Genomic DNA, 21350 nt, shown 5'->3' on the forward strand with positions numbered 1-21350 from the left:
AAACTCAACTCTTCACTTTGGGAAGATAAATCCTTTGCCTCCCATGCCAACTCCTCTCCCACAGTTCCCCTCTCATGTTGCACTAGGCCATGTCCCTTCTGTCCATCCCTGGTTCTGTATTCATGCTGCTTCACTCTGGTCAGTTGATCCTATAAACTAGAGATCAAATACCACTTTTTTCCACAAAGATGCCTCTGCTGACTTTTTAACCTAGGATAGTTTCTGAATACCAAGTTTATTTTTGTGTGTCGAGCACACAGCACACTTGATTATGCTGCCTTATATTCAAAAAATAGAAATCATACATTCTTACTCCAAAACTGGACTGGAAGCTACCTGAAGCAATGACTCTGTCTTGCTCAACTTCTAGGCCTGACAGCTGGATATTTAATAGGTCCTTAGCAAAGTCACCTAAGTTAATATATTATCTATGAAACCACTTGGTCAGCCTTTGCTTAACCAATTACATATGGCCTGAGTTTCTGAGTATGGGCGCTGTTTGTTCCAGCTCCCTTGCATACATTCCCAGGAGTCCCTGAGACACAGTGCCTTCAGCAGTCCCATGAGACGAGAGTCCCTGAAGTTTACTAACAGTCTTAAGGAATAAATTTATCCATACCTCCGTGGTATCCTTAAAAAAATTTAACAATTAGAAAACATAAAAGAATCAAGCAATTTTAAAGTTGAAATTTCAACAGGGTTCTATTATTGTAACTTTTCTGTAAGTCTAAAATTATTTCAAAATAAAAGTTAAAATTTTTTTTCAATATAGTTTCCATAACAGAAAATTAACGAAAGCTTGACTATTGTTAAATACCTTTGGGAAATCACATTGCAGTGGTGGCTCATCTGACACTCCCAAAGGTTATCACTTTTAACAGGCCCTCTGGAAAGTGTTTTTGATCATCTAATTCACCTACATTGTGTCCACAGATGATAACTAAAAAGGAATAATTTCACAGCCTCTCTGCTGTGATGAGTTTACAGTCTAGTGCATACAGTCTAGTGAAAACTAGTTTTCATCTAGTGGATGAAAGTCTAGATCCATTCGTTTGTAATGCAGAAAGTAGCTTATTAAATGCAGATTAACACTTGGTGTGTCTCGTTAGTCTTTACCTTGAACTTTACTCTTAAGAGATTATAAAGAAGCACCTGAAGCATCTACCCCCCCAAAGCAGTTATTGATCCTTTCATCTACCTCCAGTTACCAGGACAGAACTCCTGCTCATTGCATAGCTTCATCTGCTGCTTCTATTCCCCCTCCCCAACCTCAACCAAAATATAAATATTATATATTACTGCAAGACCAACATCGTTGCAGTAAACAAGCCAGAGGTGCTGGAGGTTACCAGGAAAGTTCTGTGTTGCCCTGGGCCCCAGGGGAGCAGGCTGCCCTACAGAGAAGTCTCACTTACTGAACAAGTAACCTGGAGCTGCTGCTGCTGCTGCTGCGGTGGTGGCGGTGGTGTCTGTTCCTGGGGGGTTTGTTGTTGTGGCTGCTGCTGGGGGTCCCATATATGGACAGTCTGAGCTGTATTCTGGTATGTGCCTGCCACAGCCTGCACAGCCACTGGAATGTGGATGTTGCCATTCATGAACTGTGCTGGAAAGAGAGAGTTTGCAAGGGTCTGCACTACCTCTTCATGTGAGTTTTTCACTACAGACGTGGTGCCCACCATCTTCTCCTTGTCATCCTCCAGCTTTACAGCTGCCAGGGCCGTGGGTGAGCCACTGACGTGAACTGCATTGTAGGCTTCCTGGGGAATGGCAATGTGGGTAATGCTCTGCTGTTGAGGATCCCCACGGGGCTGGGCAGAGTAAACAGGGATGGTCCAGGTTTCTCCTGTAGGGCTAGTAATGGTCCCAGTGGCACTATACAGATGGGCACTGTCTACTGTCAGTAAGTCTGGCCTCAAAGACACATAACTCTGCTGCTGGCCCTGTGGAATGGCCAGCACAGTAGCCACCGGCTGCCCTGAGATGGCATAGGACACAGTGATGGGCATGTCCACTTTGCGTTTCTTCACTGGCTGGAGGACACTGGCTGTGCCAACCCGTCGCTCCCCTTCCCGGGGTGAGCCCTGCTGAGACGGTGGTGGGGAAAGGGCACCCACGGTCTGGATTTGGATCTGCTGACCCCCAGCAAGAGACTGGCCGGCCACCAGCTGAGCCTGGATCTGCTGATGTGGGATGTGCTCCTCTGGGATCTCTGCAGCCTGGATCTGCTGGGCCGCCTGCACGTGCTGCACCTGGATCTGGGCTGCCTGCAGCTGTGAAGGGCTGGGGCTCTGCAGAGACGGGGTCTGGATGGAGGGGGCTGCCGGCTGTGGTGCTTGGCCTTGGATCTGCACCTGGACCTGGATGGGCTGCTCAGCAGGCTGGTGAACGGTGAGCTGCGGGGAGAGCTGCTGAGCCGAGACCTGCTGCGGAGACTGCTGTACCTGCACCTGTACCTGCAGCGACAAGATTCACCAGTGAGTGAACCAGGCAACATTAAGAATTCAGCCCCAAAAGGAAGAGATCTCAGGGAGAGGCCCTAGGTAATGTGAGGAGAAGGGGCTTCTTTGGAGACCATAACCCCCAAAACCATGTGCATAATTCTCCAGCATCACACAGCATTCAGAGCAACAATTAGCTACCAGAGCAAGCAAGACTATCAACTTGGATCTCTGAAGAAAATATCAGAACTTCTGCTTATGTTTTAATTATTGTTTTAAGGTGTGACCCCACCCCTTTGTTTTTGCATATTGGTATAGTACAAGTAGATAGTTTATAAAAATATATTTTGGTGTATGATCAAAAACAGTTTATCCATGGGGTGAGTAATAAAAAGTGTGGGGACAGGGGCACCTGGGTGGCTCAGTCAGTTAAGCCTCAGGCTTTGGCTCAGATCATGACCTCGTGGTTCATGGGTTCAAGCCCTGGATTGGAGTCTTTGCTGACAGCTCAGAGCCTGGAGCCTGCTTCGGATTCTGTGTCTCCTTCTCTCTCTGCCCTTCCCTCACTAGCACTCTCTCAAAAATAAGTAAACAACAAAAAAATATATACTAAAAAAACAGTCTGGTGGGGACCAATGTTCTAAAGGGTCAGCAAGACAAGTACATTTTACAGGCATGCAATTCTCAACCCAGGATCAAAACTACTCCCACCACAGACTAGTGGAAAACACAGTAGAGACAAAACTCTTGAATTTGGAGAGATCTCCCAATATTGCTATTAAAATGTAGGCACTGATTAATAATTTCTTAAGATATCTTTTTTTTTAATGTTTATTTACTTCTGAGAAAGAGAGAGAGAGAGAGAGAGAGAGAGAGAGAGAGAGAGAGAAAGTACAAGTGGTGAAGGGGCAGAGAGAGAGGGAGACACAGAATCCGAAGTAGGCTCCAGGCTCTGAGCTGTCTGCATAGAGCCTGATGCAGAGTTTGAACTCACGAACTGCGAGATCATGACCTGAGCCTAAGTTGGACGCTTAAGCGGCTGAGCCAACCGGCACCCGTTAAGTAAGATATCTTTAAAAAAGAAACATTAAACAAACCCACAATATTCCTGACAATTTAATCTAAGAAGGTTACTATATCCTCCTTCTGATTTCTGATGATAATGCAGTTCATTTCTTATTGTTGTTACCTCAGCATACAAAGCAGCATGAAAGGATGCCTTGTATAGCCTGTGGTTAAAAAAAAAAAAAAAAAAGAAAGAAAGAAAGAAAAAGATATTTCCTTCAGACACACATATCTAAACTCTAAACACTGGTAGGAAGGTAGAAAGGAAGGCAGATGAGAGATTTTATCTATCTAATAAAAGAAGTAGACACATCGGGGTGCCTGGGTGGCTCAGTTGGTTAAGCGGCAGACTTCGGCTCAGGTCATGATCTTGCAGTTCTTGAGTTCAAGCCCCGCGTTGGGCTCTGTGCTGACAGCTCAGAGCTTGGAGCCTGTTTCAGATTCTGTGTCTCCCCCTCTCTCTGACCCTCCCCCGTTCATGGTCTGTCCCTCCCTGTCTCAAAAATAAATAAAACGTTAAAAAAAAATTTTTTTTTAAAGAAGGAGACACATCACAAAGATAATCAAGCATGGTGCTAGGACAACTGGCTATCCATATGAAAACAATGAAGTTGCATCTCTTAATTATTTCATACACAAAAAAATTAAAAAAGGATCTGAACAAACATTTCTCCAGAGAAATGCAAATGGACAATAAGCCAATGAAAAGTCGCTCAACATCATTAGTTATAAGGAAATGCAAATCAGAACCACAATAAGATGCCACTTGAAAGCCATTAAGATGGCTATAATTAAAAAAAGACCGAACTACTGGGACCTCATCAAAATAAAAAGCTTTTGCACAGCTTAGGAAACAATCAGCAAAACTAAAAGGCAACTGACAGAATGGGAGAAGATATTTGCAAATGACATATCAGATAAAGGGTTAGTATCTAAAATCTATAAAGAACTTCTCAAACTCAACACCCAAAAAACAAATAATCCAGTGAAGAAATGGGCAAAAAACATGAATAGACACTTCTCCAAAGAAGACCTCCAGATGGCCATGGAAATGGCACATGAAAAAATGCTCAACATCATTCATCATCAGGGAAATACAAATAACCACAATGAGATACCACCTTACACCTGTCAGAATGGCTAACATTAACAGCTCAGGCAACAACAGATGTTGGCAAGGATGCGGAGAAAGAGGATCTCTTTTGCATTGTTGGTGGGAATGCAAGCTGGCGCAGCCACTCTGGAAAACAGTATGGAGGTTCCTCAAAAAACTAAAAACAGAACTACCCTACGACCCAGCAATTGCACTACTAGGTTTTTATCCAAGGGATACAGGTGTGCTGTTTTGAAGGGACACATGCACCCTCATGTTTATAGCAGCACAATCAACAACAGCCAAAGTATGGAAAGAGCCCAAATGGCCATCGATGGATGAATGGATAAAGAAGATGTGGCATATATATACAATGGAGTATTACTCAGCAATCAAAAAGAATGAAATCTTGCCATTTGCAACTACGTGGATAGAACTGGAGGGTATTGTGCTGAGTGAAATTAGTCACAGAAAGACAAAAATCATATGACTTCACTCATATGAGGACTTTAAGAGACAAAACAGATGAACATAAGGGAAATAATATAAACACAAGGAGGGGGACAAAACAGAAGAGACTCATAAATATGGAGAACAAACTGAGGGTTATGGGAAGGGTTGTGGGAGGGGGAATGGGCTAAATGGGTAAGGGGCACTAAGGAATCTACTCCTGCAATCATTGTTGCACTATATGCTAATTTGGACGTAAATTGTAAAAAATAAAAGATAAAATTAAAAAATAATAAAAAAAGAAAATAATACATAGTTTTTATTCTCAATAAATACTTGATTCAAAAAAAAAAAAAAAAGACTGGGGCGCCTGGGTGGCGCAGTCGGTTAAGCGTCCGACTTCAGCCAGGTCACGATCTCGCGGTCCGTGAGTTCGAGCCCCGCGTCAGGCTCTGGGCTGATGGCTCGGAGCCTGGAGCCTGGAGCCTGCATGCTCTGTCTCTCTCTGTCCCAAAAATAAATAAAAAACGTTGAAAAAAAAAATTAAAAAAAAAAAAAAAAAAGACTGACAATAACAAGGGTTGACAGGGATGTAAAAAAATTGGAATCCTCATATACTGCCAGGAGGAGTGTAAAATTGGTACAGCTGCTTTGGAAAACAGTCTAGCAGTTTCTCAAAAAGTTAAACATACCTATGACAAACATGAAAAACCCACAGGACCCAGCAATTCCACTCCTAGGTATATACCTAAGAGGAATGAAAACTATGTCCACATAAAAATGTAGATACAAAGTTTATAGTAGCCTTATTCCTAATAGCTAAAAAGCAGAAACAACCCAAATGTTCATAAATTGATCAATTAAAAATATATTTGGTATTTCCATAGAACAGAGTATTATTTAGCAACAAAAAGGAATGAATGAAACTTTGGTACAACTTAGATAAACCTAGTGAAAACACTATGCTAGCGGCACCTGGGAGGCTCAGTTAGGCATTCGACTCTTGATTTTGACTCAGGTCATGATCTCATGGTTCATGAAATCAAGACCCGAGTAAGGCTCTGTGCTGACAGTGTGAAGCCTGCTTGGGATTCCCCAACCCCCCTCTCTCTCTGCCCTTCCCCTGCTCTCTCTCAAATAAACATTAAAAAAAATTATGTTAAGGGAAATCAGTCACAAAGACTAATGATTGTCTAAGAGCACAGGATTGGGGAAAATATAAAGGGGTAATGGGTACAGGGTTTCTTTTTTGGGTTGATAAAAATGGTCTAAAATTGGTTGCAGAACTCTGTGGGTAGATTTAAAAACTGCTGAATTATATACTTTATTTTTTTAAATTAATTATTTTTATGTTTATTCATTTTTGAAAGAGAGAGACAGAGCACAAGCAGGGGTAGGGCGGAGAGAGAGGGGGGACACACAATCTGAGGCAGGCCCCAGGCTCTGAGCTGTCAGCACAGAGCCTGACGCGGGGCTCGAACTCACAAACCGTGAGATCATGACCTGAGCCAAAGTCGGAAGGTCAACTGACTGAGCCACCCAGGCGCCCCTGAATTATATACTTTCAATAGGTGAATTATATGAGAATTAGATCTCAGTAAAGCCATTACTAATTAAAAAGATAAGCAAGGAGATTATGTAAAGGGCATAATAGACCTTGAAGTCAGACTTGAACTTGAATTGCTGGTATACTTTCCTAGCTGTGATTCCCCTTAGATGTAATATAAAGGGGGAGAACACCTAACTCCCTAGAGTTGTAATGAGCATAAAATAATATTTACCAATATACAGTAGGTGCTCAAAAAGGAGGTTTCCTTCCTTATAAGCATTATTTCTTCTTTGTAGACTTTGTTTCGAGAGACAGGGTGTGAGCAGAGGAGAGGCAGAGTTAGAATCCCAAGCAGGCTCCATGCTATCAGCATGGAGCCCAATGTGGGGCTTGATCCCACAACCGTGAAATCAAGAGTCTGATAAGCATTATTTCTTTACACCAGTGAGTCTCAAAATATAGCTTCCAGGCCAACAGCATCAGTACCCAGGCACTTTTAGAAATACAAATTCTCAGGTCCCACCTCAGAACTACTGAATCAGAAACTCTGGGGAACAAGCCTAGCAATCTATCTTAACAAGTTTTCCAGTTGACTGATGGAAGGCCCATGTTTAGAACCAGTGCTTTACATCAAGGACATAAAGGAAACTATGAAACCAATTACTATAGAAGCTTTTTTGGTCCTGGGATCCTCTCAAAAAATTATTGAGGACCCCCACTAGCTTTTGATTACATGGATATAGATGTTGATATTTACTGTATTAGAAATTAAAATTAGGGCACCTGGGTGGCTTAGGTGCTTAAGCATCTGGCTCTTGGTTTTGGCTGAGGTCATGATCTTGTGGTTCATGGGTTTGAGTGCCACATCAGGCTCTGTGCTGACAGTGCGGAGCCTGCCTGTCTCTCTCTGGCTCACTCTCTCTCTCAAAAATTAATAAGTAAACCTTAAAAAAAAAAAAGTCCCTTGATGTGGCAAATCTCATTTAAAAAAAAAAAAAAAAAAACTAAAAAAAAAAAAAAAAACAAACTAGGATATCACACAAACCAATCTTGTTAACATAAATAACACATGCCTATGAAAAGGCATACCTAGGTTTATTGTGCTCCCCACACACAATATAGGTTTTTATTTTTTTAATGTTTATTTATTTGAGAGAGAGAGAGCGCCAGCAGGGAAGGGGCAGAGAGAGAGGGAAAGAATCGAAGCCCTGACCTGGGGTTTGAACTCAAACTATGAGATCATGACCCAGACTGAAATCAAGAGTTGGATGCTTAACCAACTGAGCCACCCAGGTGCCCCTTTTATCATTATATTTTTTATAGTGATCTGTTGAGATCTTTGATGTTACTAAGTTACTTGTTATAACTGGGGACCAATGAACCTTGCCCATATAAGACCACGGCAAACTTAATTGATAAATGTGCATGTTCTAACAGCTCCACCAACAGGCCTCCTTATTTCCAGAGACAAAATAATATTGAAATTAGGCCAATTAAAAACAACAGCTTCTAAGTGTTTAAGTGAAAATAAGAGTCATTTCCAAAAGCTAGAAATGACTAAACTTAGTGAGAAAGGTATATCAAAAGCCAAGGCAGGCCAAAAGCTAGGTCTCTTGTGCCAAACAGTTAGTGAAGCTGTGAATGCAAAGGAAAACTTCTTGAAGGAAGTTAAGTGTTACTCCAGTGAACACATGAATGATGAGAACACCAACTTTATTGCTAAAAGGAGAAAGTTTAAGTCAGCCAAAGACTAATTCAGAGCAAGACCCCAACTCTCAATTCTACAAAGGCTGAGAGAGAGGGGAGGAACCTGCAGAAGAAAAGTCTGAAGCTAGCGGAGGTTGGCTCATGAGGTTTAAGCTGTCTCCATAATGTAAAAGTGTAAGGTGAAACAGCAAGTGCTGATGTAGAAGCTACAGCAAATTATACAGAAGATTTAGTTAAGGTAATTAATGAAAGTGGCTATACGAAACAACAGATTTTCAATGTAGATAAAACAGTCTTATATTTGAAGATGCCATCTAGGACTTTCATAGCTGCAGAGGAGAAATCAATGCCTGGCTTCAAAGCCTCAAAGAATAGGCTGACATTGTGTTAGGGGCTTATGCAGCTGGGTAACTTTGTGGTGAAACTGAAGTTCACTTATTATTCCAAAGGTCCTAGGGCTAAGGCCCTTAGGATTTATGCTAAGTTTACTTTGTTTGTACTCTATACATAGAAAAACAAAGCCTGGGGGCGCCTGGGTGGCACAGTCGGTTAAGCGTCCGACTTCAGCCAGGTCACGATCTCGTGGTCCGTGAGTTCGAGCCCCGCGTCAGGCTCTGGGCTGATGGCTCGGAGCCTGGAGCCTGTTTCCGATTCTGTGTCTCCCTCTCTCTCTGCCCCTCCCCCGTTCATGCTCTGTCTCTCTCTGTCCCAAAAATAAATAAAAAACGTTGAAAAAAAAAAATTGAAAAACAAAGCCTGGATGATAGCACATCTGTTTAACGTGGCTTACTGAATAATTCTAAGCCCAGTGTTGAGACCTACTGCTCACAAAAAAAAGGTTCTTTTCAAAATATTACTGCTCACTGACAATGCATGTGGTCATTCAACAGTTCTTAAATTTTTTTAAAAAAATGTTTATTATTTTTGACAGAGAGAGAGACAGAGCATGAGCAGGGGAGGGGCAGAGAGAGAGGGAGACACAGAATCCAAAGCAGGCTCCAGGCTCCTAGCTGTCAGCACAGAGCCCGACGCAGGGCTCAAACTCAGACCATGAGATCACGAGCTGAGTCGAAACCAAGAGTTGGATGCTTAACTGACTGAGCCATTCAGGTGCCCCAGCAATAAAGTATTTTTAAATTAAGATATGTACACTCTTTTTTTTAAGACATAATGCTGTTACATACTTAACAGACTACAGTTTAGTCTGAACAACTTCTATATGCACTGAGAAACCAAGTCATTTGACTCACTTTATTGCGATATTCACTCTATTGCAGTAGTCTAGAACTGAATTTGCAGTATCTTTGAAGTATGCACGTTATTTGCCAAAAAAATTTTTTTTAAGAGTTGCATTTTTTACATTTTTTGCAACTTTCTTTAATGGCTGACTTAATTGAAGACAGCTGGATTCTATCTGCTTCTGCATTCCATCTGTTGTGTATACATCACATGTGGCATCTAAAAAACTCCACTGTACATTCATAAGAAAATGAGAATGAAAAAGGCAGGTAACATCTCAGTATTCTAATAAAAACAGCTTTGATTTTAAGAAGTCCTGCAAGGGTACTAGGGATGACCAATCTTGAACCACCCTTTAAGAACCACTACTACAGGGGTGCCTGGGAGGCTCAGTGGGTTAAGTGTCTGACTTCAGCTCAGGTCATGATCTCACAGTTTGTGGGTTTGAGCCCTATTGTTGGGCTGTGTGGACAGCTCAGAGCCTGGAGCCTGCTTCAGATTCTGTGTTTCCCCCCTGCCCCTCCCTGCTAGTGCTCTTTCAAAAATGAACATTAAAAAACAAAAACAAAAAAAAACTACTATAAGGGCGCCAGCATGATTCAGATGTTAAGCATCTGACTTTCACTCAAGTCATGATCTCATGGTTTGTGAGTTCGAGTCTCACATCGGGTGAGCTCGAGCCCACTTTGGTGGGTGAGCCCTGCTTCTGATTCTCTCTGCCTCTCACTCACTTGCACCCTCTCTCTCAAAAACAAACAAAAAAACCCCACTACTATAGAGTTAATTACATAGTACACTTTATAATTGTTATTACCTCCTTAAAAATGAAAAATTTTTAATCTGGTTATCACTAAATTATAGCTCATATGCTTCATAATTTTACTGTACCCCTTTTAATGGATTTTTTTAAGAAACCATTTATCAACATTCAAACTTCCAACAGAATCAGAAACAAGTTATCACAATTACTATGGAAATACTATGGAATCAGAACTGGGGTGGGGGGAGGATCTACTCCTCACTCCAGAATAAACCAGCGCAAGTAATCTGATGCCATTTTAGATACAAAGTAGCTAGAATTTAAAATTAGAGGAGTAAGAGCTAAGAGTTATAGCACTTTGTGACATTTCTTTACCAATGTCAACATATTGAGTAAGAAATCCTACATTTTGTTTATAACCTTCAATCATAACTATCAAAGGTCAATAAGAATTAAATGTTATTTTTATTACCTCCCTTCCAATTTTTATTCATATAAAAACATAACTTTATTTTTTTAATAAAAAAAATGAAATTTTACTCAAAGAAGAGGAAACAGAACTGAAGTGAAGGAGGAGGAGAAAAAGAAAAAAAACCTAAGGAAGACATTCAGAAGTTGGTATTGTGATTCACTAGTTGCTCTATGTTTCTTAACAGGTTTAGCTATAGTTTTCAAGATTATATTTAGATCAATTGTCTCGAAAAAATTACAGATAACTACAGAAAAAAATATATATATAATAAAAAGGCATTTTTAAACTTAAGCCTAGATTTAAGATGATTCTCAAGAGGTACAAAAAGGAAAACTATCATCTCTAAGCCTAGCATATCCTAGAAAAGTTACATATCAAATAGGAGAGGGGGCACATTACTAGGGGCATGAATTTGGTTTTATTGTTTCAAAAACCACTGTTTCTCACCTCTCAATCCCTCATGAATCACACCATATTTTAGTTCCCTTCACATTTAAATTATTCAACCTTATTGGGGCACCTAGGTGGCTCAGTTGGTTAAGCATCCATCCTCTGCTCAGGTCACGAACTCAAGGTGTGTGAGTTAAGCCCCACATTGGGCTCTCTGGTGTCAGTATAGAGTCTGCTTCAGATCCTCTTTCTGGCCCTCCCCCTCTCATGTTCCTTCTCTCTTTCTCTCTCTCTCAAAAATAAATAAACATAAATTTTTTTTTTTAATTATTCAACCTTCTCATTTGGCTCCCTACCTTCTCCAGAGTTTCTAATTGCCTTTTTTTTTTCCAGTTGATCAGAAGAGACACGTAAAATAACTATACTTCTGAGCTCTTGACCACATAATATGTACCGCACTACTACTTTCTTCTTGAGCATTCTGACTTTCTATTTCAACCTGGACAGACTGCTTTCTGGCTCTTCTGTATGGCTACCACACTGCAATCAGATCTCAATTCTGAGTTGGTTCTACCATTTCTTTTATTTTCATGACTTTTCTTAAATTCTTTATTTCATTGAGTATACTATCAATTAAGTTCTTCAGAAAGTATGTCTAAATGTGGTCTGCAGAGCAGCACATTCAACATCAACCTGGAAATTTGTTAGAAATGAAAATTCTCTGGAAATGAAAACATTATGCCAAAGAGATATCTGCACTCCCATGTTTAGAGCATTATTTACAATAAACAAAGACATGAAAATGAATGAAGTGTCTGAACAGATGGATGAAAAAGTTATGGAATATATAAAAAATGGGATTTTACTCAGCCATAAGAAAGGAGGAAATTCTGCCATTTGTGACAACATAGATGGACTTTCTAGGGCTTTATGCTAAGTGAAATAAGTCAGAGAAAGGCAAATACTACACAATCTCAAAATCCAAACAAAAAAGGAACAAACCCATGGGGGAAAAAAAAGAGATCAGATTTGTGGTTACCAAAAGCAGTGAGTGGGCAAAGGAGGAAGAACAGGATGAATGTGGTCAAAAGGTACAAACTCCAAGTTATAAGATATGCTAGGGATATAATAAACAATTGGATGGATGACTGTAGCTAACAATGCTGTATGATACAGAGGAAAGTTAGTAGAGTAAATCCTAAGAGTTCTCATCACAAAGAAAAAAATTTATCTTTTCATCTATATCAGATGATGGATGTTAACTAAACTTATTTCATGATATATTTAAGTCAAATCATTAAGCTGTAGACTTAAACTTATATAGTGCTATATGTCAAATATATCTCAATAAAATTGGGGGGAAAGTGCAAATTCTCAGAACTGACTCCAGTCCTACACTCAAGCAGAATTCAGGGGTTGGGAGGGGTGGGGGAAACAGCCATTTCCATTTTAAGAAACTTTTCAGGTGATTCTAATGCACCCTGAAGTTTGATAACCACTAGTCTAGAAATTTTATTGGACCTCATTTGTCAATGTTATTAGTTTGTAGATGGTTAATCTTCCTTTTCCTCAGTGTTCAGAACCTAAGTAATCCAGAGCTCAACCCAACATTAAGACTAAGTACTCCAACTAAGAAACAATGAGAAACCATGAAGTAACGCATGTATTACCTCAATTAGGAATCTTTTCTTCCAATCACTGAAACTAAACAAACAAACATCTAATACCATTTCTTGATTTTTTTGTTTTCTTTCCGGCTAAAATGTAAAACCAAGATTTCATTTAAAGGCGAATCGGGGTCCTGGGTGGCTAAATTGGTTGAGTGTCCATGTCTTGGTTTCAGGTCAGGTCATGATCTCACGGTTTGTGAGTTCAAGCCCTGCATCAGGCTCTGTGCTGACAGCACAGAACATATTTAGGATTCTCTCTCTCTTCCTCTCTGTCTGCTCCTCCCCCACTCATGCTTGCTCTCTCTCTCAAAATAAATACTTTAGAAAAGAAAAAAAAAAGAATAAACTGGGGCACCTGTGTAGCTCGGTCAGTTAAGCATCCAACTTCAGCTCAGGTCATGATCTTGCAGTTCATGAGTTCCAGCCCCACCTGGGGCTCTCTGCTGTCAGCACAGAGCACACTTCAGGTCCTCTGCCCACCCACCCCCCCGCCTTTGCCCCTACCCCACTCACATGCGCATGCTCTTGCTCTCTAAAAAATAAACATTAAAAAAATATTTCAAGGAGAATAAACTCAGTGAGTGTGTCAGGTCAATTTCCAAATTCCACCTTATAAACGATTTTAAACTTTTTTTTGTAAGTTTACTTATTTTTGAGAGAGCAAGCAGGGAAGGGGCAGAGAAGAGAGGAAGACAAACCCAAGGAGGCTCTGCACTGTCAGCAGATTGGCAGCACAGAGCCCGTCGCTTAACTGACTGAGCCCCCCAGGTGTCCCCTCATGAATAATTTTAAAATTTATTTCCACAAGAAAGAATAATTCTTCTCTTACATTTCTCTGAAGCTCCACCGGTCCAATACCCATTAGTTACATGTAGTTGCCAATCACTTGAGATATTCAAACTATGATGTGCTACAAATAAGGTGCTACAAGTACAAAACATAACCAGATTTCAAGGATTTGTATCAAAGAAGGGCAAAACAGTTTATCAGTAATATTATACTGATCACATGTTGAAAAACTATATTAGACTAAGTAAAATGTGATTAAAAAAAATCAATTTCACCTCTTGTATTCCCTTTAGAAAAGAGGCTACTAGGGGTGCCTGGCAGTCAGAAGACCATGCTACTCTTGATCTCAGGGTTACGAGTTCAAACCCCACACTGGGTGTAGGGATTACTTTAAAAAAAAAAAAAAGAGAGAGAGGCTACTAGAAAACTTACAACAACGTATGTAGCTCACATTCCATTTCATTTTCTGAGTCTTACTGAGGAGGGATGGTTAAGGACAGTGCTCAGTGTGCTGGCAGAAGACCAGACTAGGTGAGGAATCATACACCTAGGACCAAACCTTTTAACAACTAGTCTAGCAAAACTTTAGGGACCTTGATAGAATTTCACTGTTCAAATAGCACTCTTCTGAAAACTAGTAGTCTTTATCCAAGTATTAAACATTTGCTAAACTCTGTTTTTTTAAATGTTTTTTAATGTTTTAAAGTTTTTAATATTTTTGAGAGAGAGGGAGAGAGACAGAGACAGACAGAGTATGAGCAGGGGAGGAGCAGAGAGAGGGAGACACAGAATCCGAGGCAGGCTCCAGGCTCTGAGCTGTCAGCACAGAGGCTGATGCGGGGCTTGAACTCACAAACTGTGAGATCAGGACCCAAGCCGAAGTCGGACACTTAACCAACTGGGCCACCCAGGTGCTCCTGCCAAACTCTTATGATATAAATGAACTTAGAAATGTGGTAGGGAAGAGATTTAACTGTGGGCAAAAGGCTGGATATGAAGGGGCAGAAAAGGCAGCAATAAATGGGTCACCAATTCAATCAGGATCCCAATCAGCCCACAAAGTGCCTGTGAGAGAATAGTTGACGGTAGTCTTGTTTTTGGCTGCAAAACCATGTTTGGAGAACACATCATATTATGAGCACTGCCTCTCAAGGCAGAAGCCAGAATCACTGTCCCAACATCCTCTTCTGCAGCTAGAATGCAGGCATATGACCAAAGCTTCCCGAATTAGACACACTGTATGAAATTTGGACTCAGAGGGGAACAACATGAGGCAGCAGGAACCACAACCTCCATTTTCTGGTAAGAGTGGAGGAATATGGCAGAAATGGAGCAGGATGGCATAGATCCCAATGAAAGACTATGGTAGGGCAAGGACCTGGGCCCAGGGGTATGGCAGAAGGTCTCTGCCAGAACAGGCCTGCAATGTGACCTGAGTCCTATTCCTGGATGCACAGCCTCCAAGACCCATTCTCTGGCCCTCCCATAAATTCCCTGAGTTAACAGCTATCCTTTAATCAATTTTTTTCTGAATAAATGAGGGGGATGAGGGGGAATGCTGTCTGATATTTGTAACTAAAAACCAATACCCAGATGGATACAGAAAATATCACATCAAGTTGAAAACTTTAAAACAGTATTTACCTTGGGAAAGGGGGTTGTTTAGAAGGGTATCAGAGATTTGAACTGCATTTGTAACAGTTTATGTATTAAAAGAAAAAAGGGATAAAAATGACATATTACCAACAGTGTGGGAATCCTTATTTATAAATGTTTGGATACTTTTCAAAACTCTAAAAGGCAACGGGGGCCATAGGTAGGAATGGCATTAATGAGAAGTGGAAGAAGAAAACAAAAGCAACTATTATTTATTTATCGAGGATTACTATGTGCCAACGTGCTTATAACCTAGTATTTTATGTAATCCTCAAAGTAACTACAATATAAATTCTTTTTATTTTCATGATACAGATAAGGAAATGGACTCTATGTGGTTAAATCACTTGCCTAAGATGACACACATCTAAAGTAGCAGAGGCAGACCAGATTCTTCTGTCTCAGAGTCAAGTCTGGCTCTTAATTAACTTTCCTCATTCTCAGTAGCTCACACTACGATGAGGGGTTAGGGACCATCCAGCATGGAGGAAATGTGCAACAAGAAGAAAAAGAGGAAGAGAGACAAACGTTGAAATGACAAACGGGGAAGAGTTGCACTTTGAGCCACTGAAGCCTTGAGATCTTGACTTCTAGCACCAGAAGAAGCAAGTGATGCTCTAGAGGTCTCTTTCCCCAGAGTATCCTTCACTTGTGAGGCCAGTTTGACCAACCAGACTTGTATGAAGCCTCAGTTCCTGCCCTGTAGGAACTGAGAAGGGCAGAGAAGAAACAAGCAATTCTATGGGTGCTAAGTGAAACCCAACACCTGCGATTCACCATCAGAAGGCCTTCTCTCTGGCACATGCATTTAACTTCAAGTGGATGCTTTAGGAAGCACCCAACTCAAGAGGGCTCTTGAAAGGGAAGATCCAAATGAATCCCCGTCACCTAGCTCAGGCCAACCTACCAGGAACAGGAAACTTGGGGTCTTTTCTAGTATTGTACACACTGTCAAGGCTCTTACATGGGAGCTCTTGTTTTTGCCTTCAGAAGGTACTTCCTTAACTTAAATAGATGTAGGGTACTGGTATGTAATAAGAAATACATATTTTGGTCTCTCTGGTTCCTGGCTGGAGCTCCTAAAACCTTCGTTAATTTCCTAAGTGATAATAAAAGTGCCAGGAGCATCATGTATTCTAATGATGTATTCATGCATTCAACTCTTAGAGGGCTCCTGGATGGAGGCTGGTCACTGGTAAGACCAAACCATGATTAAAGTTTGGTACCTTCAGGGGCGCTTGGGTGGCTCAGTTGGTTAAGTGGCGGACTTCAGCTCAGGTCATGATATCGCGGTTCATGGTTCTAGCCCCATGTTGGGCTCTGTGCTGACAGCTCAAAGCCTGGAGCCTACTTTCGATTCTGTGTCTCCCTCTCTCTGCCCCTCGCCCACTCATGGTCTGTCTCTCTCTCAAAAATAAATAAAACATTAAAAAAAATAAAAAATAAAAAAAAATAAAAACAAAGCTCGGTTGGGGCGCCTGGGTGGTTCAGTCGGTTAAGCGTCCAACTTCAGCTCAGAGCTGTGCTGACAGCTCAGAGCCTGGAGCCTGCTTTGGATTCTGTGTCTCCCTCTGTCTCAAAAATAAATAAAAACATTAAAGAAAAAAAAATTTTTTTTAAATTATTTTTTATGTTTATTTATTTTTGACAGAGAGAGAGACAGAGCAATAGCTGGGGAGGGGCAGAGAGAGAGGGAGACAGAATCTGAAACAGGCTCCAGGCTCTGAGCTTGTCAGCACAGAGCCCGATGCAGGGCTTGAAGTCACAGACCATGAGATCTTGACCTGAGCCACCCAGGTGCCCCCCAAAAAACTTTTTTAAATAAATAAAAACAGAGCTTGGTATTTCAGCCCATGCTCCACTCTGTAAACAAGAGGGGCTAGAAATTGATTTACTAATGGATCATACCCATGTGCTGTAGGCTCCACAAAAATCCCAAAAGTATGGGGTTCAGGGAACTGTGTGTCAATGAATACACTCACATGCCAGGAGGGTGGTACACCCAAACTCCAAAGGGACAGAGGCCCCTCTATGTCTTTATTCTGTTCATTTGTATCCTTTATTGTATCATTTATTATATAATATTCCAGGAAACATGTTTCCCTGAGTTCTGTCAGTTGTTCTAACAAATTATGAAACCTGAGGAGGGGTAGGGAAAACCCCAACTGATAGATGATCAATCAGAAGTACAGTAACCTGGGACATGTGATTGGTGTCTGAGCTGGGGGGGAAGTCTTGTGGAATTGATCCCTTAACTTGTGGGACCTGATGCTAATTCCAAGTAGACAGCGTCAGACTGAATTACAGGACAGCCAGCTGGTGTCAGAGAATTGGTAAATGTGGGAAAAACCACACTTTTGGTAGTCTGAAGTGTGAATGTGTTAGTAGTAAGGGAACACAGTGAGACTTACTCAGATAGCTACTCTTCTAATTAACATGTACCTCTGTCTCCCACCAATTCACTAAAACTGTTTTAAGGATGTAATTACTTTGTATACATACAATAAGGTATGTGTTGCACAGATTGATTAAGTCAGAGGATAAAGGCAACTCTGAGGTGATGACAGATGTTTTTTAAAAGGCAATCTAATTTTGCCATAATTAAAAAAAAAGCAATCTAGAAAACAGCCTGAGCTCTCAAGACAGTAAATTGTTTTAAATATCATTAATATATACTTAATATTTAATTTTTCTTACTGTTTATTTTGAGAGAGTTGGAGCAGGGACAGAGAGGGAGAGAGAATCCCAAGTAAGAATGCCAAGCATGGAGCCTGTCGGTGAGGCTCAATCTCACAACTGTGAGATCATGACCTGAGCCGAAATCAAGAGTTGGATACTTAACTGACTGAACCACCCAGGCACCTGACATAATTTTTTATTATCAAAAGGATTAGGTTGAGACACAATATAGTTGACCCTTGAACAACTTGGGTTTGAACAGCATGGGTCCACTTATATGCAGATTTTTTTCAATAAATGCACTATAGTACTGAAAATGTATTTTTTCTTCCTTATGGTTTTCTTTATAACACTTTCTCTAGCTTATTTTAAGAATACTGTATATAATACATACACCATACAAAATACATATTGACTACTAAGGTTATCGGTAAGGCTTCTGGGTCCACAGTAAACAATTAAGTTTTGGGGGAGTCAAAAATTATAAGAAGATTTTCAACTGTGCAAGGGATCAACATCCCTAACCCCATGTTGTTCATGAGTCAACTGTACTATGAGGCAAAAGAGCCTTTTCACATGTGAATTGAGAAAGGCAGGTCTGTTCAGTACATACACTCTAGCCTCATCCATTCTTTCAGTGCATTCTAGTTACACCAGCTTTTTTGCCATTTTTTAAATAAGCAGGCTTCGGGCTTTCGGATTTGGAATGCTCTTTCCTCAGATAATCACGTGGCTCATCTGCCAACTCTCCTTGGTCTTAACTCAAATGTCAAGAGCACATTGGGGCTTACCCTGGTTACCTCCATCCGCTTTTTTTTCACTCCTCTGCATTATCACTATGTAACAAGATTTTTCTTATCTTACGTACCATCTATCTCCTTCCAGCTATAATGTATGCTCCTGTATACAGGGAGCTTTCTGTCGGCTCACTACTGTACCCAAGCATCTAGAGTAAAGGGCTTTACAAATAAAAAGACATTAAGATGTTTGGGATAGGGAAGAAAAGGTTAAGAACTATTGCTCTGTACATACAAGTTCAAAGCAAAATATTCTCAAACAACACTTTTCTTTCATTAGAAAAGCAGTTCATGTTTAACGAAAAATTCAAGCTCTCAGGGCATGTGGGTGGCTTAGTCAGTTAAGCATCTGATTCTTGATTTCGGCCCAGGTAATGATCTCACAGTTCGCAGGTTCGAGTGCTACATTGGGCTATGTGCGGACAGTACAGGGCGGCTTGGGATTCTCTCTCTCTCTCTGCCCCTCAGCTGCACACATGAGCACATTCTCTCTCTCAAAAATAAACTAAAAAATAAAAACAAAAAATAAAAAATTCAAGTTATCCTCCTTAGCAACCCACTCCCCAGCCCAGTTACTGTTTTGAACTTTACTACTATTATTCAAGGACCATGACATTCTACATGTTAAAAATCAGTGATACTAAACCGGTTTTGACACTCAGCAATCTGTTACACATCCTACCCTGTCAATAGGCAAAGATCTACCTCATTCTTCTGACTGCACAGGACACACTACAATTGTACCATTATTCACCATTTCCCTTATTTAGTGATTTGCTTCTAGTGTTACTACTATCATAAGCAGTGCAGCAGTGAATATCCTTGTATACACATGTATCTGTGAACACAAATGCAAAGCCAATGGTATGCACACTTAAAAAAAAATTTTATAAGTATTGCCAAAATCACTTTCAAGAAAATTACACTAATTTATCCTCTCATACCCTTGCCACCCTGGGTGAAATCTTTATAAATGTTACCCTACCTAATAAATGAAATATGGCATTTCACATTTATTATTTATTTAAAATGTTTACTACTTTATTTTGAGAGAGAGAGACCATAAGCAGGGAAGGAGCAGAGAATCCCAAGCAGGCTCTGCACTGTCAGCGCAGAGCCCAAGGCAGGGCTCCATCTCATGAACCACGAGGTCATGACCTACATCGAAATCAAGAGTTGGACACTCAACTGACTGAGCCACCCAGGCGCCCCTGGTATTTCACTTTTAAAATTTGTACTTCCTGGAGCACCTGGGTGGCTCAGTCGGTTGAGTGGCTGACTTTAGCTCAGGTCATGATCTCTTGGTTCAGGAGTTTAGGCCCCACATCGAGCTCTGTGCTGACAGTTCAGAGTCCGAAGCCTGCTTTAGATTCTGTGTCTCCCTCTCTCTGCCCCTCCCTGGCTCACACTCTTTCTCTCTCAAAAAAATAAACGTTAAAGAAACATCTTCTGATATGCTTATTAGTACTACTTGTATTCTTCTTCTATGAATTGTCTTATATCTTTGTTCATTTTTTTTACTAATTATTTTTTTCTACTTTCTAAGAGTTCTTTGTGTGTTACAAACACTAGAAAGAAGCACAGTCTCAAGTTAAAACAGCTTGGGTGCAAATACTAGCTACTGAAATAGGACTTAACCTCCTTATGCCTTATGTGCTATTTTTAGTTTCAAAAATTATGCTTTTAAACTAAGTACAGACCTATAAGATATCAAAAAACCAACGTGTGTATAATAATTTTGTAACTGCAAGGTATATTTGATTCTGGTATCACTCAGAAAAAAATGTTTCTACAAAATTTTATATAAAGTTGTATTGTCAGTCATATATATATTTTTTTAATTTTAACGTTTATTTTTGAGACAGAGAGACAGAGCATGAACAGGGGAGGGGCAGAGAGAGAGGGGGAGACACAGAATCTGAAACAGGCTCCAGGCTTTAAGCGGTCAGCACAGAGCCCGACGCGGGGCTCGAACTCATGGACCATGAGATCATGACCTGAACCGAAGTCGGATGCTTAACCAACCGAGCCACCCAGGCGCCCCATTCATATTTTTATTAATAGTATCTGGCTTATGATTTTGGCAGCTTTAGAATAACAATGTCAATTTTCATGTAAGTAACATTAGGTAATACAATTTAATTTTATTTAATCTACAAAGCCAACTTTTAGAAAAACTAAACCCCATTTGGCTTAAACCAGTTATTAATGAAAATATATTATTTTTAAACAATTTTTTTTCACGTTTATTTATTTTGGAGAAGTGGGGGAGGGACAGAGAGAGGGAGACACAGAATCTGAAGCAGGCTCCAGGCTCTGAGCTGTCAGCATGGAGCCCTATGCGGGGCCTGAACTCAAACCGTGAGATCATGACCTGAGCCTAAGTCGGTTGCTTAACCGACTGAGCCACCCAGATGCCACTGCCTTAAGAGTTTTTAATTTAAAACTTATGAAAAGGAAAGAAAGATCAGTCTCAAGAAAGGTAAGCTAGGATTAACTACCCTTTGGTCCAAGAATGCTTGGCTCAAAGGTCATTTTTAATTTTAAAGAGGGGAAAAAAACTACTCTTGCACATACATACCATATACCACAATCC

General features: G+C 40.5%; 1 protein-coding gene across 7 annotated transcripts in view; it reads right to left on the bottom strand.

Moving 5' to 3' along the window:
* Positions 1-21350, bottom strand: part of QRICH1 (glutamine rich 1) — a 52413-nt gene that overhangs the window by 16715 nt on the left and 14348 nt on the right. For all 7 annotated transcript variants that reach the window (XM_019416785.2, XM_019416791.2, XM_019416788.2 and 4 more), the window contains one exon: positions 1416-2453. In XM_019416785.2, coding sequence (XP_019272330.1) covers positions 1416-2453 — 1038 coding nt within the window. The remainder of the gene's footprint in view (positions 1-1415; positions 2454-21350) is intronic.

Source organism: Panthera pardus, unplaced genomic scaffold (assembly GCF_024362965.1).
Source record: "Panthera pardus isolate Hobbes unplaced genomic scaffold, ASM2436296v1 HiC_scaffold_8, whole genome shotgun sequence".
Classification (NCBI taxonomy): domain Eukaryota; kingdom Metazoa; phylum Chordata; class Mammalia; order Carnivora; family Felidae; genus Panthera; species Panthera pardus.